The sequence below is a fragment of the Nelumbo lutea genome, chromosome 1, assembly GCF_056320005.1.
Source record: "Nelumbo lutea isolate HS-2025 chromosome 1, American lotus-T2T, whole genome shotgun sequence".
NCBI classification, from domain to species: Eukaryota; Viridiplantae; Streptophyta; class Magnoliopsida; order Proteales; family Nelumbonaceae; genus Nelumbo; species Nelumbo lutea.
The window spans coordinates 115,730,558-115,748,813 of NC_142684.1; the positions used below are offsets into that span (position 1 = coordinate 115,730,558).

Consider the following 18,256-nt stretch of genomic DNA (forward strand, 5'->3'; position numbering starts at 1 on the left):
CATAGATCTGTGAGCCACTGGTAGAGTTAGCATTTTTCTTGGCTCCACAGCCTGGCTTCCACTTTTCCCAACCTTTAGGATATCCAATCAATTCATAGCACCTATCCTTAGAGTGACCTTGACGCTTACAATGTTTACACCACATTTTGAGCCGAGGGTTGGAAGCACGATCAGCAGATCTAGAGACAGTCAAGGCAGCAACATTTGAAGGATAGGTGGTCTCATGAGACATAGTTTGATGTTTCTCATCTTGAACTATGAGTGCATAAGCTTGATTAAGGGTAGGAAGCAGATCTAAGGCCATAATGGTGGATCTGACATTGTTGAAAGCATCACTTAGACCCACCAAGAATTGGTAGAGTCAGTCTCTTTCACGATCTGCTATTATTTCTTTGATCGAACTGCAATATCCCACGGTCACAATTAGGAATGATCATACTGCAATTTTCGTGTAGGCAACACTCTCGTGGAGTTCACGAGCTAGGGAGTTGAAGATCCATGTTATCACCATGGAATTAACCTTGATCCATGCATGTTCTTCCACCATGGACAAACTTGGCTGCTACAACGAACCATCCACAAATCCGTATTTGTTTTTCGCCCTCAAAGCAATATGCATCACACATTCCCAAGTGAAGTAGTTGTCTCCAATGAGTGGGCAAGAAACTAGAATAGCTTAAGGATTATCAAAGGGATGTAAATAATAAGGAGAACTTGGATCTAGATCTGTAGTCATCTTTGGTGATCAGTCATTGATGAAGAGAAACAGAGTATGATGAAGAAACTTGATCGCCAGAAGTTGCAACTGCCGACATTCTATAGTGATGACTACTTGTCGATAGGGAAAGGAAACTCACGCAACAGGAAGGAACAAAGTGAGTCTTGATCGTTATCAAGGCTCTAATACCATGACAAATATGGCTGCGCAAAAGCAATGTGCAAAGAAACTATTTTTTTCTGTATTAAATATGAAACAGATTTACATATTTATAAAGGTGACAGTTGGTGTAAGTCGGTTGGGATCTTGGATCTTTTATAGCTGTCTTGCTAGGTCAGTTGGTTTGGTTCTAATAATCTAACTGTTGTGTATCCTCTAATAGGGAATGTGATTAGGGGGCTAGGAGAATGAGAGAGGGACATAACAAGTGAAAGGATGAAGTCACTATTGTTGGTTCATTCGTGACAAAGGGGGACAAATCTGGAAAAGATGAAGAGGAGAAAAGGAGGGGAAGAAGAGAGAGATGAAGAAAAATTTTGCCATTTTGTAAATATTTAAATCACACATGATGTCACGAAATACACATAATTGACTGCTAGTTAACGGTAGGTATTAAATTGGCATATTTTGAAAGTTTAGACACTGGATTGGTACATTTTAAAATTCGAAGGCCAAAGTGAGACTAGGCCCAAAGTACAAGATACTAATATGCAATCTCTCTCTCTCTCTCTCTCTCTCTCTCTCTCTATATATATATATATATATATATATATATATATATATTAAAATTGGTTTGTCCTCATCAGCATACCTCTCCTTGCAGGAAACCACCCATTCTAATTTTCTGTTTTTTTTTCTTATTTTTTTAGTCCACCTAATTACCACAAGAACCAATTAGATGAAGTGGGCAGAGACGTGCCAAACCTTACTCAAACTGGACTCTCTTCTAGTTGTACTGCAATTGCTCTCTCTTCTCTTATTGCTCTCATTGGTTCATCTCTTAAATTGAACTCTCTTGCTCTCTCTTCCTGTACTAGTCTCATTGATTCATCTCTTAAATTAGACTCTCTTCCCGTTCTACTGCAACTGCTTTCTCTTCGATCCATTGTTCTTCAAGCTCCTGTTATATGAAACTGGACTCTCATTGGTTCATCTAGGTATGCTTGCTCAAATACTCTCTTAAATTGGTTTTTCTTCTATTTGGTGATGACTGTATCTACCGTTCTTCAGGCTTAACCCACAGCATAAGATCATTCATCTCAACTTGCACCTTCTCGTTTGTTTTGCTCAGTCTAGGTATGTATTACTTTTTTTTTTATTGGTGACGACTATATATGAGTGGAAAAAAAAAACAACACATTAACATGGGATAAAAAATGCTGAAACACTTCTGCAAGTGTCACTTATAACAAATTGATTTTTCACATGAATATCCTTCCTTTCTAGATTTTTCTACGAAAAATGTTGCAGAAATATACAAAAATGATTATCAACTAAGAAAAAAGTGTATTAAAAAGGAAAAAAACTGAAAAAAAGAAAAAAACGCATTCGAGTTGATGCAGGACCCGTATTAATGATCGGGCAAAGAAGATGATCAAAATAGGTCCTGCGTGGCCCGATTTCGATACGTGTTCAGGTTTACCCGAATACAACCCGTGTGGCTCACGGGTTTACACAAGCTGTGCACCATACAATTTGAGCATACCGTCTGATGCACGGTTTACACAAGCCATGTAATTAACAGTAATTATAATTTAAGCTATAAATAGCATAAAATTATAATTAATTGCCAGAAAATTACATTTAATTAGTTTTAGCAAAGAAATTACCAATATAGTATTAATTAATTAACATAATAATAATAATAATAATTAACAGTATTATTAAAACACAGTATTTTAAAAAAATACAGTATTAACAGTATTTATAGTATTGATAGTACTAATAGAATTAACGGTATTAATAGTATTTATAGTATTTTAAAAATATTGTATTTATAAATTAACAGTATTTATAGTATTCATTAATATAGTATTTTTTAATTAATAAATACAGTATTTTTCATAATTTTTAATTATTGTAGTATTTTAAAATTACTATATTTGTTAATTAATAATTACAGTATTTTATTTAATTAATAATTACAATATTTTGATAAATGTAGATAATCGCAGTATTTATTATTTATAGTATTTTTTTAACAATTACAGTATTTTCATAATATTTAAATTGTAATTAAATTTTCTTTTTCTATTATTCTTATTGGATTAGCTCATTAGCTCATAGGATTCTATATACCTAATTAATGCTAACAATAATTAACACTGTATATTATCAGCACATGGGTTTAGATCCCTTTTTTATTGAATATGAACAAATGTTTTTTAATAAATTTAGTTTTATTAATAATTTGTAGTAATTTTAATAATGCTTATTCTTTTTATTATTTTAAAATGAAATTTTGATTAATTTTAAATAAATAAAAATAATTATAAAATCTAACATTTTTATTAATTCCACTTCTAATTAACAATTATATAGGAATGACAATGGGGTTGGGTTCAAGATAGGGCACCCCATCCCTTTCCCTGCCCCATAGTCAAGACACTTCCGATTTGCGTCTATTTTTTGTTTAGTCTATTTGTTCAAAAGATTTAAACTTAAAAATTAACTTTAAATCACATAAATTACAATGATATTATTAAAAATTAAATCTATGATTTAAAATATTTTAGACTAAGAAATATGGGAATTTTCCTACTTTCCATTATTAAAAAAATTAAATTTAAAATATAAAATATTAATATATATTTATTAAACCAAAGTCGATCTAAAATACTAAAAAACTGATCAACTCGGGTTGAGTGATTGAATTGTTTATTAAAATGTTAAAATATAAAACAATTATATACTCTTATGTATTTCTATTGTTTAACTTTTCACTTAACAAATCTCGTGCATCACATGGGTCCCCGTCACCATGCCTCTCCTTGCTCTATTATCCCCACCCTACATTCTCTTTGATTTTCTCTCCTCTACCCTTCCCACCACTCCCATTAACTCATGTCACCCAACTACCTAAAAGTATTTGTATAATCTCTCCTATGGTATCTCATTTAAACCAATAGGAAAATATCATGTTGCCCTAATCCCTAATCAATTCCTCGAATGCATCCCACCAATCTATATCCACTCTCCCTCATTTAAAATATTCATATTAATTAATAAATTGTTAAATATGGTTAATATTTAATTCCATGCATATTCAATAATTATTAAATAGTGTTATTACCAAAAGTTAATAAATACGATTAGTAAATTACCAAAAATTAAATATTCTTATTAGCACGGTTAGTAAATTACCAAATATTAATAAATATTGTTATTAATTAACTCATTAACAACATTTTATAGAAATTGAAAACTCTTTAATTAATTTCTATAAAATTGAGAATTATATTTAACAATTATAAAAAATATAAAATTTTAGTTATTGTTATTATTATAATTAATAACCAAATACAAATGGGGGAACAAAATATTATGATGATAGAAAATGAAATTATTAATTAATTTATATTGAAAAATAAAAGATAAATTAGTGTAATTTTGTTAGTAAATACCCAATAAAAATATATATTTAATAACAATTAAAAAAAACTTTCAATAAATCCCCATAGTTATACAAATGTAATAAAATTTTCAAAAATTTTCATAAAACTACATTTTCTTAAAATAACATTTTTGAAATTAAAAGATATAAAATATTTGAAAGTTTATTTAAAATGCATTAAATAAATATTAAAAATTATTAGAATATTTTGGAAATTTTAGGAAAATTTATTACATTTGATAGATTTTGGAAAACCATTGAAAAATTATGTAATTTTCATTGCAAATTATTGAAATTTACTAAAGATAAATGACTATGGGAAATAGAAAACTATAATTTGAAAAAATAATTACATAAATTATTATGATAAAATAGTATATTATTGGAAAAGGGAAATTATTGGTTAGTTTATATTAGAAATTATAAGATAAATTAGTATAATTGCATAAATAAACCATTTAAAATAAAAATAATTATTTAATGAAAATTTAAATAAATTTGAATAAATTTTCAAAATTACACAAGTACAATAAATTTTCCAAAATTTTCATAAAATTACATTTTTGAATATTAAAGTCAATTTAGTGTACTTTTAGAAATTTACCATGTGGTTGATACCTAATATATCCTTTTGATAATTTCTATCATCATATTGGGTTAACGCGGACTAAGTTTTCAAAATTGGATCAAACCAGATGGTTAGACTAGAAAATTTGGGAACCGGACACTATTTCACCTCAAAACCGCTTTTTGTCCAAAAATTGTTTAATTGGCTAGCGATCTATTGACCTAGGTGGTCAAACAATCAACCCAGACAACAATTTTTGGCATTTTTTTTGTTTTTCTAATTTTTTATTTATTTTTTGTCATAACGGGTCATCCATTCAGACCGAACAGTCGGACCACCGTTCGACCCTAGAATGGTTCCCTATCTGGTCCAATTTTAAAAACCTTGGATAAGGAGTGGGTGCGTTGCCTTGAGCTTGGCTTGGTGTGTGACATGGCCTGACCCATGGACAAGCCTGGCCTAAGGCACAGCATGGGCCCGTGCAAGCTCAAGCCAAACTAACCCCCCAAATTATCCTAGAGGAGGGAGGTATGGCCTAGGACACCTCGTGGGCCAGTACAGCATGACTCGCACTTTGTGCGGACCACATGCAGGTCGTGTCATACCAACCGAGCACGACTACCCAATTTACACCTCTACTTGAGCCCGCCCAATACTAGAGATGGGGTAGCGAAATTTGAGGATTCTCCATCCTTGATGAGGAGTGGGGTGCCTTGCCCCTGAACTCGTCCGACATCGAGGAGTGATTACCTTGCCCTGAATCCATGTGACACTGGGGACGGGGTGGGGATGGAGTAAAGTGTCTTGACTATGGGGGTAGGGAAAGGGATGGGGTGCCCTGCCTTGAATTATTAATAAAACTAAATTAACATTAAATGAAAAATAAAATTATTAAGTCATATTCAATTAACATTAAATGAAAAATAAAATTATTAATAAAATTAAATTTATTAAAAAATATTTGTTCATATTCAATTAACAATAATTATTTTTTTAAATTAACATTAAATGAAAAATAAAATTATTAAGTCCCTGCTAGTTTTCCATTTAAAATACTATTGGATATAAAGCATTAATAATAACATATCCTTTAATTAATAATTTGATATTCCAAAGCAGCGTAAATTACCAATGAAACTATCTAATCCTGGTAATTGGTATAGCCTTGGATACAGAATGCTTCTCCATTGTAGGAGTCTTCAGTGGATTCTTTTTATTTGTAAAGCAAGTTTTGATTTTGTAAGGTGCCAATCAGCTGGTTGGTAAGGTCTCCTATACTGGCAGTAGCAGAAGGTCTCCTATGCTGGTAGTAGCAGAGACTTGGGATCAAATCTCGCCTGCACCTAGATTGGATGGATTATGAATTGGGGGATGGGCTACCCCTGTTATATAGCCCTTCAAAAGATATCAAAAAAACAAAGCAATTTCTGATTTTTCTGTTCTTGTCGAATGATAACTCATGAGATATTTAAAAGGGATCGTAACTCCACTATTCAAGCATGGGTACCTAATCAAGGCTTCTAATTTAGGGACGAAAAATAGTTTCAGCTTCTACTGAAGCACTTTTGTCTATGTGAAAGAAATGTCAAATGGAGAAGCTTATGGATTTCACAATCCTTACAAATAAGTTGTATTAGCTGAACAGTACAGTTGTACCCAATTTTTGCTAGGTTACCAAATCTCCAAGTCGAAATCGTCAGCCTACAATCTTATCGGGCCAATTGATAACGTGATCCCATCAAACTTGAGTCCAATCAACCATGGGCTTCAAGAGAAAAACCCACTGTCGGATTTGAATTAAAAAGTCAATCATTTGACCATTAATCATGAAAATGAAAGGTTCTCCTTTGGATTATTAATTTAAAACCATCTAACATCACAATTTGGGCCCAAGTAATGGTTTCCCTCTCTCAAAACATAATAATATAAAAATTAATGTTTTAAAAAATGATCTGGAATCAGAACCGTTGTGGCCACCGGTTTCTGGATTAATAGTTTAACCGTTTGATTTAAATGGACAGTTTGTTCTGACAAAACAAATTAAAAAAAATAATTAAAATTAAAAAACAGCTAAAAACCATTGAATGGGTTAATGGTTTGATCGCCCCGCATTAACAATTTGTTAACCGATTCAATAATTTTTTGTCAGAAATAGAATTTGGGATAAAACAGAACTAATTGTCTGGATGATTCACAAACTGAACAGTCCAACTGTCTAGATCAACAACAGTTAAAAAATCATACAAAAAACCCATACACACACTCATACATATGACCAGGCGTCCCCTCAACGTTGCATAATGCAAATACGCCCATCAATGCCGTGAAGCAGTAGGCATTCACATGGTAGGAATGGGACATCTACAAATCAATACTGCTTTAATTTTAATTTTCAGATCATTTGGCATAAAGGTGAAGTGGTGATCAGCGAGATCACATCTCCGCCCCACAACGCCCCACAGCATCTCCTCCTTGTATTGGGAACATCACCCATGATAGTACCAGTTCCTGTGATATCATCATGAGATATGTTTTCAATACATGGCGGGGACGTATTGTGGAGAGTTGTGGGGCAGCCCTTGTGTGGCGGAGATGTGAACTCGTGATCAGCAATGTGCCAATGGCAGCTCATTAAATGTAGAGGCTTCAAGTAATGTGATGAGCACATCCTTTTATCAGACTAATTAATCGAAGACAAAATGATGGTTTGGCGCTTTTGTTGCTGCTTGTTTTGCTATTATAAGCGTTAATCTGTATCTTTATTGTCTTTTTGTGTATGCACCTCATTCTGTTGTTAGCGTAGAATCCATGGATCAATCTATTCCTAAGTCTTATTTCGTTGCTTAGTTTTGGTGACTATTCTATGTAAAATTGTAAGACGTCAATTAACAACTTTTAGATTGTATGATTCTTTGACATGATATATTATTTGACCAACTGTTCTAGTGTTTGGTCTTCATCGGGCCTATTATAACAAATTAAGTTTACCACAAGATATGGGTGGGCCTACACTTATCCATGCTTCAAGCCCAATGGGTGAATCATGAGATAAAAACCTATTCGAGGTTGAACGGTTTTTTAATAGTTTTACATTGAAAATGTTTCTTTTTTTTTTTTTTTTCTATCAAGGCATTGATAGGAAAAGTAGTTGTTTATGCCTAACTAGAGATGTCAATTGGACAGATTTGGTCCAACCCGATTCAGTCCATTGCGAGTCCATTTATAAATGGACTGGACCCAATCCAGTCCAAATCCAGTACAAACCAAATCCAATCCAATCCATTAAAATGTAAATGGATTGGATTGGATCCAATCCAAATCAAATGAAATGTAAAAAATTATATAAAAGTACTTTGATAAAAATATTTTCATAAAAGTGCTTTTACAAAAACACTTTTCTGAAGTACTTTCAATAAAGTGTTTTTCTAAAAGCATTTTTTGAAAAGTATTTTTTGTACAAGTGCTTTTGCATAGTACTTTTGTAGAAGTATTTTTATAAAAGTGCTTTTGTAAAAGTTCTTTCATAAAGTGATTTTTTAAAAGTGCTTTCATAAATGTGTTTTGTATAAAAGTGCTTTTGTAAAAGTACTTCCGTAAGTTTTTTGCAAAAGTGATTTCATAAAAATACTTTCATGTAAAAGTACTTTTATACTTTTGTAGAAATGCTTTTATTAAAGTGATTTTGTAAAAGTGCTTTTACAAAACTACTTCCATAAAAGTGCTTTCATAAAAGTGCTTTTGTAAAAATACTTTCTTAAAAGTATTTTTATAAAAATGCTTTTGTAAAAATATTTTTCATAAAATTACTTTTATAAAAGTACTTTCATAAAAGTATTTTCATAAAAGTGATTCTATGTTGTTTTCAATTTTGAACGATTTTAAATTGTACAAGGGTTTGGCCTTATGATTAGACTATTGAAAATTTGGTTTAGGTCTAACTCAAACTAATGAGAATATGAACCAATTTATTTCAGATTGACACAATCTGAAATGGATTGGACCCAAACCAAAACCGGTGGATTGACACCCTATGCCTGAGTCCTATGTACGTTTGTGTGTATCTAATTGTATTTTGATCTTTATGTCGCAATGAAAAAACAAGAATGCATGTTTGATTTTTTTTTTACTCACTCACTTTCTTTTCTCCTGTTCCTATTTAATCCATAAACAGAGATACCGAAACAGAGACATTATGGAAGATGACCACTTCACTTGTTATTACTTATCAAGAAGGTTGAACCATAGAATTACAAATTTCCTCGTTACAGTGAGAAATTTAATACGGTTTCCTTTTCCCTTTGCTTTCTTTCTTCCTATTTTGTTTTAATAATCTTTTTGTTTTCCCTTTTTTTCCTAACCCCCTTCTCAAGATATTCAATGGCTCATGATCGATATAGATTCTCGCTGTATCAACTCTTGTACTCCATTTTCATTTGCCGTTTCTTTTGGTGTTTGTTGAGGCTCCGATTGACCACCCCATGTTCTGACCCGCTCCTCAGCTTGCAATGCCTGTTGCATCAGGAAAATCCGGTACTCGTCATCAACGGGACTAATGCCTCAGTAAGAACCATTGATAGTTATCGTGATCTTGGAAGTAGTACGCATACAAATATATGTAGAGTACTGCAAGCAAGGTTCAAAGTATTGACAGGTATTGGCCTGTATCGGCCGATACATATCATTCTGGACCCCTCCCATACACCCGTCTGATCGGTTCAAGAGGTAGAGGAGACCTAAACCGGGCCCCTGAACCGGTTGCGAAAAAATAAAAAAATGTATATCGATTCGCCCAATATGCCATTATCGATATTTTGAGCCTTGAATACCATTTCTACCACTTTCTTGATTAAAATAAGAATCCACTTACCTCTTTATGCCAGTTAGCTCGGAGCATGATAAACAACAAAACAACAGTCTGAAGTAGACATCCCGCCAACATCCCTGTCCAGATGCCCTGCATGAAGAATGATGGCCAAGTGATGAGCTGCTGCTTCAATATTTCTTATTTCTTAATTACTAGTAGTTTCACGTCTGTAGCTGTGAGTAAATAGGGTAAATTGCTTTACCTGAATGCCAAGATTGAACTTGTAACCAAGTAAGGCACCGATTGGGAGCCCAAAAATGTAGTAGGACACAATGTTTATAAAGGCTACTAAGAATTGCCAACCTGCACCTACTGCTACCCCTGAAATTTGAGAAACTCATGCTTGTAAATGAATTGAAGTAGTTTTTAATGCTTAGTTTTCTATGTTGAGAGTTGAGTGACAAAATTCATTAAAAGAGAAGGAGAACATATATACCGTGGAGAACTGGTTGGATGCTGTTGAGAAAAATAGTGGCTGCCAAAAGGTACCCGAGTTTGGATGTCTCCCTTATAACCACCGGTTTTGCCGTGAAAATTTTGGGATAATGGCTCCTGGTGGCTAGAATTGCAACAGTGAAAAATGTCCCAAACAGGACTGATGTGGTAACAGCCACCACTACCGAGAACTTTGCAGCTTTCGGTTGCTTTGCTCCAAGTTCATTAGAAACCCTCACGCTGTGTACATGAGAGAAGATCGATCAATAATATATATCATTAAATGAAGATCTAAGCCTCCACATGAACAGTTAAGTTAATTAACAGAGGAGCCATGCATCTTCACATATGCCCCTCTTGAGGAAGTGCTTACCTGACAGCAGCATTGAAACCCAGAGCAATCATCAATGTCCATTGCTGCAAATTCATGCTGCAACATCCATGCAGGAAAAAGGGAGAAGAGAGGCAATTAATTAAAGAAGGGAATAAATCAATATAACATAAAAGAAAATGTACGGAAATCCATTTTTCAAGCCTTAAATAAAAGATGGGAAATTAAAAATGAATTGGTAACAACTTACCAGATTGAAATGGCATCTACTGCTATTTCTGGATTTTTCAAGCGGCCAACCAGGAGAATAACTATGGTGTAATACCAGAGCTCCAAGCTGCATGTTATCAATTGCGTTTTATGAGTAATTAGCAACAGGGAAGATTTGGCAAAAATCGAATTGCTTGCATTGCATCTGAACTGAAAGTCTGAAATCCAAGTACTAACCACAGCATAATGGCCGAGGCGAGTGAGAGCTTCACAAAGGCAGCCAATTTTTGGAATGCTGACAAGGAAAATCCGGTCCATGCATCTGGAAAGTACCCAGAAACCACATAAACTAGTTGAGCCAAAACCACTAACCACCATGAGATGTTCCCTGCTATGGCAGCCCCGGCCAAGCCATGTCCAAGCTTGGTGATAAGTATCCAATTCAACAATGCATGGAATGCCAAGACAGCCCCAGAAATTATAGTCATGACCCAGACTTTGCTCTGAGATTGAAGGAACTTCTGTGTGGGGAAGTTGAGAGCATAAGCAAACAATTGAGGGATCACCCATATTGAGTACTTTCCTGCAAGCTCTGATATGTCATCACTCTGATGAAGCAGCTTCAACAATGGTGATGCAAACACATAGACAGGCATCAGAATTAGTGCTGTGACTCCGGTTATGAGCCATGATCTTTGCATATAGATACCCAGCATGTTCATTTGCCCCGCACCGACTGCTTGTCCACAAAGTGTTTCTAGGGCACTTCCCATCCCTAGCTATATATATTTATATATTAAACAGGAATTATTATAAGCAAATGAGAGTTTTTGCAGCTCAAAACTGGTAAGTAGGAAGATGAGTGTCAGTCATGTGTTTTGATTATTGGGTGGATAAAGCTACACTGATATCAAAGCTTGAGCAGGAAAGAAAAAAGATTCGATCAATTGATAGACGCCAGATTAAATGGGAGACGCTGGGCAATGCTTAGTATGATATACTTTTGTTTGTTCGGCTGAAGATGATCTAGCGTTTCCCTTTATTATAATTTATGGAGTAGTCCAGAAATAGTCTTGACCTGTTGTTTGTTTGGACCCCTGAAAAGCACTCTTGGTTCTTTCCACACACACACATAAACTTGATAGAGCATAGTTGAGGGGACAGAATTAATGCAGACCACCCCAAATAGTGTAGGATGATTAAGGCCTGAATTGAGTTAAGTATATTTTCTTGCTCAACAATGTTTGGTACTTCAGGCTTGTAGATACATGCAAGAATGAAATGGTTAATAATTTGAGTTGAGACCATTGAATCAACAGACATTACGCTTTGTCCGGTCATCTCTTGATTTTCACATTTAAACCCTAAACCCCTAATCCCTAAAACCCTATGTAACATGCATTTGGTAAAAGTAAAACATATGTCCTCCAACCAACCAGGTAGAATGGACAGATCACAAGAAAAAGGGGAAGACCCTCCTCCTCCAGACTTGGTCAAGCAGTCGAAACCCACTCACTAATCAACACTCTAGATCTCAATCTAAGAAACTTAGATATTACTCAATTTGCAATATGATAATTTGGTGAAAGCCTATCTAATCACTATTACCTAATTAAAGATTCCTCTCCGTGCGAACCTGAGTTTCCCGTCTATATATATTGATCATGTTAGAGTCGTTAGACACGATTTTATTTCATTAAAACAATAAATAAGCACGTCCCATTTCTTTTAAATTCAAAACTCTAATCACTATGGGTGGTCAACGAGATTTTGGACTTGCTGCGATGTGGGAGTGGAAGGGCTAACAAATAACAAAGAAGATGAAGATGCACACCATCTACCTAGGAATGATTTTTTTTTTTTTTTTTGTTGCCATGTACATGGACCATATCATCCATCTGATCCATTGTTTTGAAAAGTTCCCTCCCAACACGGACCCATTTTTGGTTCCTAACACACCTACCTTGAGTTTGGTAGCATCAAATGTATTAAAACATCTAGATATATATCTTTCCAATCTCTACGGTTAGCATTTTTATTATATAAAATAAAATAATACAACCATACAGTAATCTGATGGCATGTTCCAACTTCCATGATGAGAAAATCATAGAGCTAACTCAAATTCAGAATAAGCCTGTTCTAAATCAAGTAAATAAAAAGATGAGTGAAAGCATGTCCAAACCAGCAAGAAACGAGGATGATGATAAAGAAGAAGAAACTTGTTCACAGAGAGCCAAAGCGTGGGAAGATACATATACATTGAATGGAATAAAATCCTTGTTTTTCCTTCAATTTTGTTAATGGAGGGATCATTAATCCCTAAGAAAGACCAATTACAAACAAGAAAAGGAGAGCAATGTGAAGGGAAGGTATCAGTAGTACTCGCCATGATCCCATACACAAAACCTTCAATAACATTTTGAACGATAGAGACGGCAGCTAGCTCCACATCTCCCAAATGTCCCACGAATGCAACCGTCACAAATCCAATGGAGAATTGAGCGACTGTACTCAATATTGCAGGTCCTGCTATATGCCACATCTTCTTCGATTCAACCCAGCTTTTATCACCCAGCTTTCTCCTACTCTTTATGATCTCCAACGCCAACCTTCCTATCATACCAAATCTTTGTCCCTCCATTGACGAAGCTTTCTTTGTTTTCTGTCCAGATCTCTACACTCACGCTTTGACCCTTACACTCTATATCACCACTTAGCTTTACCAACCACCCGACAAAGCCTTTGTTTCCCGGATCAAGAAATGTGCAGAAAGCCTCAGAGAGGTAAATCCAAGTCAAAGAAAGCCCAGTTCGGAAGCATCTTTGGTTTTCAGAATTGAATAAACAACTCTGCAGGGTCGTTACAGCTGGTTTGTCAAACCATGGAGTCACCATCGCAAAGGCTCAATTGGGATAACTAAATACAACTTCTAATTGCTTCTGGTTTTCGAAGTTAGCTATGAAAAGAACAAAAACACAGTGGGTTGGTGTGATGCGCATTTTAATTCGTTACTCGATGGCATATTCGATGTTGTTTTCCCTGTAACTTCACCAGTTCAGACTGAAGCGACCCTAATCTAATCTTGCTGCCTTGGTAATTGAAAACCGAGCACTCCATTGCAGTTAAATTAAGAGGGGTTTCTCTGGTTTTGTTTTCCTCAAAAGATGAGATGAGAGCGTTCCGCCGACGGATTACCTCGTAGATTTTCTGCCATATATTCCAACACGCCAGTGTCCTATCACGCGAGCCAGTTGATGTGATGTTTTATTTTGTGTTTTAGCAGGGGCCTCGGAATTGTGGAAATGTGATCTCCGCGGACTTAAACATCATCAGCGCCTCCCAATACAAAGTCGGGATGTGCTGCGGGCACTGATGAGTCATGTGAACTACTATTTCCGCCGGATCGATGGCACCTGAGAATGTCACGGGGGTAGTTATGGAATGGAAGAAATCCGTGCAACGTACAAGTTAAGGTGGTTAGTGATATGAGGCTAAAAATTGTCTGAGATGGCTGCGTCAAGGTAACAGTGTTTTTTTTTTTTAATCTTATAGGCAAAATGACGGTGGTGGCCCTTAATGTAAACCCGTCAAGTATAGACAAGACTAACCTTGTGTCAGATCGTGACGGTCTCCCTCACTTAATCCATTGTGGTCCTCGACAATGGCTCTTCTCGTGAATGGGCATATGTCTCGCACCATTCACTTGTCTACCAATTCCTGGGCCCACCTGACCAACTTGGGTCTTGACTATATTGGTGTCCATTTATGGGGACGGAACTATTTCACCATGTTGGCCTACCTGGACTTTACCCCCTGTGTTGAGGTTACTTAAACTACACAATGGCTATGCCGTTGAAAGTGTCAAAAAAGGGCCCTCGAAGAAATTGGATGTGATGCTTCGCGAAGGTCCACCCCATGTATCCATCTTTACCTTAAGGCTCGACCGTCTTCTTGGTAGCATTTCGGTGTTGCTACCGAACACGATGTGATGGATCTACTCTTGTTGTTGGCGTGTCCTGAGTGTACCCTTTCACCATGCTGGCCTACAAACTTCACCTCACTGTGTTCAGGTTACTCAAACCTAGCCATGGCTTATGCTCTTTTGGCCCTCGAAACTACATTTCACATCGCCGGTTTGGGCTACATCTTCGGTCCAAGGGGACCCCAATCTGTTGCCTCAAGGAGATCTAATTGCAATGTGTGTGCGAGTGTGGCAACTTTTTCCCATGATATTATCAAACATGCATTCGCCTTGTGACGTGAGTTGTTAATGCAAATGTTTCGCCTGTTGAGCTGAGCATGTCCTCCTGATACCTTGCCGATGCAGGGCCACCATGCTCCAATGGCCAGTGTACCCACATTCCTATCATTCCAATATTGTGGCTTTAACTAATGACCCATTTTATACAAAACTGCCACTTCAGTGATATTCCTTGACCAACTGTCGACACCAACCAATTTCGGACTGTTACCCCCACCTTAATAGTGCCTCAAACAAAACTACAAAACAATGGCTAATCCGTCATAAAACCAAGATGTAGACACACCGCCCAACACCTCACCAAAATGAACAACAACTAATATCTATGAGGAAGCATGGCACTCCCCCACTCAAACCACCACAAAATGCCTTCAATGTGAAACTTGAAAGCATGTATGATGTATCCTCCTCCCCACCCCCCACCCCATCACCACAACCTCACCCTTTTTAAGTCCAATGCCAACCGCCAACCCAAAGTCAATCATTCTCACCAACTTTATTAAAATCATTTCAACCGATATGTCATATGGTTGTTGGACTGGGCTAGTGCCATCACCCATATCAATATGAATTACCAAACGCATACCCACTTTAACCCTTAAAAATCTCCACACGGCAAAGTTTTCTGTTTTGAAATTCCGTGCCTATTGTTTAAAGCCGTGTTAGTTATTGGCTTCTTGCTTTTTCCTGGTTGCAAACTCACCTGCCCCATCCTTATTGCTACAAGTGTCTATTTCGCCGGGGCAATGCATGCATCTTCTTTGGGGAAATGTCAATGATAATATTATAATTATAATATGATCTTTTATTATTTTAATGTTTTTTATATTATTTTCCAAAAACTTAATTTATAAATAAATAGTTGAGTGGTACAATATAGGTGCCTTCTTATTACGTTTTATACATTGTTAGTTGCATTGTAGACTTACTCAACCCAATCGAGTGCCACACGGGGCCTCGTTAAGTAACCCCCGAGCCCCAACAGTCTGGTCTCATACCTCACCTTACCTTACCCACCTGAAAATTATAACCTCTTTAAATTCTGTGCCTATTTTCAATTTGCACATAATTGATTACAAACAATAATCATAACCCTTCCTTTTACCTGATATTTACCCTAACGACACCCCCACCACCAACAGTAATAATAAGCCATAGTATGAACTTCAGCAGGTGCAGGTGCAAATTACCTTTGCTTCATAAGAAGTTTCCTTCCTTTCGGTAAGAGAAATCAGAGCCAAAGTCTCTGAGATCCCATAACGAGCTAATGGAGATGTAGTAGTAACCCCATACTACCGAATTCCTATTCCTATTACTGCCTGACCCTAGCTCAGCCAGTGAGATTAATTTGAAAAAGCAAACAAGAAGCAATACTAAACCACTTCCAGGGGAGGGGAGGGGACATGGAGAGGCAAATATATGGGAAGAGCAAGCTCTTGGAGAACTTTCTTTTTTTATTTTATTTCGGCTTTCTGTTCTTCAAAGATCATATTCCCAATAGAGGCCAATAACCAAATATTAATGAAAAAACAGAGCGATATAAGAGAAAGTGGAAGCTGAAACTAAGAGTCTTAAATTTAATGCAAAAACGGTGGTATTAGCACTCACCATGATTCCGTAGACGAAACCTTCAATAACATTTTCAACAACAGAGACAGCAGCAAGCTCAACCTCTCCCAGATGTCCAACGAAGGCAACAGTAACAAGTCCAATAGAGAATTGAGCAACTGCAGTAAGTATTGCCGGCGCTGCAATATGCCACATCTTCTTCGATTCATCCCAGCTTTTATTAGCCAACCTTCCCTTACCCATAACTTCAAACGCCAATTTTCCAGTCCAGCACCTCTGTCCCTTCATTCCAAAGGCCTCTCTCTCTCTCTCCCTCTCCACTTCTCCAGTCCAGAACCTCTGTGACTTAAGAGATATTGGAAGAGTTTATAGAGCAACCAACTCAAAGAAAGTCCAATATAATACAGTGAGGGGACGTAGTAAATGTCAAAATAATCAAAGAATCTGTAAGGTTAGGTGTAGTAGAGTAGTGGGTGTTTGTGAAAAAACAAAATATTGGTGGGGGCACATCAGAACATGCTGAAGGCCTGGCCTCCTGTAGCTTGAGGTTCTAGGTGGTTTTAGGAAGGGTTGGTGTACAGGATGACATGACATGAGGGAGGGTTGATGGAAAAGAGGTTGGTTAAGCAGGGAAAAGGACATTTTGCATGAAATTGCGTATAGACTACTTGAACTTTTTGAGGGATTACAATTTACAAAGAGGGGTAATGAACAGGAACAGCAGAACGCGAGTATATGCTTTGATCTTAGCCAACAGGCCGAGAAAGGCATGAGTTTATAGAGTAAATCTGGTGCCTACCTGCGTCCTATTCCGAATCTCCCATGGCCAATGGGTGTCCTTGTCCATGTCCAAATCTCACATACAAGAGAGGGTACATAAACGTCAGGTGTACCCTATCTTGATCACAGAAAGGGAGGTGGTAGTTCACGGGTGGCGGCATTTGATTGAATCAGTATTAAACTGGGGTCACTGACAAGATGAGAGCAGGAAGGAGGTAGGTAAGAATAAAGATAAGGTATAGAGGGAACACGACAACCGAGGAAAATCGATATACAAGCTGCCAGATTTGAAAATAATTTATTTCTGTTTGACTTGAAGAGAAAAAGATTTAGGCTAGGACTGATGGCAGAGACTGATCGATTGCTAGAAAAATCAGGAACATACAAGTATAAGAGACGTTCTAACCCGAATTTCCGAGTCCTGACTGACTGAGATTAGCATCAAGTCAAACAGGTTAGGCGTCTTTTTTTTGTTTGGTATTTGGTAAAGAACGGAGCTCAGGAATCTCGGTTCTTTTATGTGCTCAAACCTTCATGTCATCTATTCCAACTCCTCGAATTCTTTATTTAGTTTTTTAGAAAATTCTGAAACTCTTGAAGGTTTGAGTATATGATATGGTTGGCAAGGTTAAATTTGTCGGGTGGTTGTTGTTCATCAACATATGATTAAACAAAAATCTATCACATCACGTAAACCAGACACTGGATCTTATGATAATACAGATGTGTAAAACTATGAGTGAGCACGCCATGGGATCCATGTGTTCTTTCACGAGTACGGATCTCCTCCCAACAAAAAAAAAATGTTTGAACTTCCTAACACCATCTATATCCACACATCTCATATATGGCGGGTCTCAGTCTCATGGTGAAATGTGCAATACAGATCATGTTGAAACAGTTT

At 36.3% G+C, this 18,256-nt stretch overlaps 1 protein-coding gene across 2 annotated transcripts; it reads right to left on the minus strand.

Moving 5' to 3' along the window:
- Positions 1-9,089: 9,089 nt before the first annotated feature.
- LOC148876956 (protein DETOXIFICATION 33-like) lies at positions 9,090-17,009 on the minus strand. 2 transcript variants are annotated; one of them, XM_088979197.1, is made up of 8 exons: positions 16,612-17,009; positions 10,977-11,518; positions 10,780-10,866; positions 10,572-10,628; positions 10,200-10,438; positions 9,966-10,084; positions 9,767-9,853; positions 9,090-9,408 (listed from the first exon to the last, which is right to left on the minus strand). In XM_088979197.1, exons 1-8 carry the CDS (start codon positions 16,858-16,860, stop codon positions 9,274-9,276), a joined length of 1,515 nt encoding a protein of 504 aa, XP_088835323.1. In that variant the 5' UTR covers positions 16,861-17,009; the 3' UTR covers positions 9,090-9,273. The 2 variants fall into 2 exon arrangements, with proteins under 2 accessions (XP_088835323.1, XP_088835331.1); XM_088979205.1 differs by having other exon boundaries at positions 10,977-11,359; positions 16,612-16,959.
- Between the last annotated feature and the right edge of the window lie 1,247 nt (positions 17,010-18,256).

Bases quoted from the DNA above. Each gene is read 5' to 3' on its own strand.
- LOC148876956 (XM_088979197.1), bottom strand. From the start codon at position 16,860: ATGAAGGGACAGAGGTGCTGGACTGGAAAATTGGCGTTTGAAGTTATG. The intron at 10,867-10,976 runs GTTAGTACTTGG...GATAACATGCAG, and splicing joins GCCTCGGCCATTATGCTGTG to CTTGGAGCTCTGGTATTACA. The intron at 9,409-9,766 runs GTAAGTGGATTC...CTGATGCAACAG, and splicing joins GAGCTAACTGGCATAAAGAG to GCATTGCAAGCTGAGGAGCG.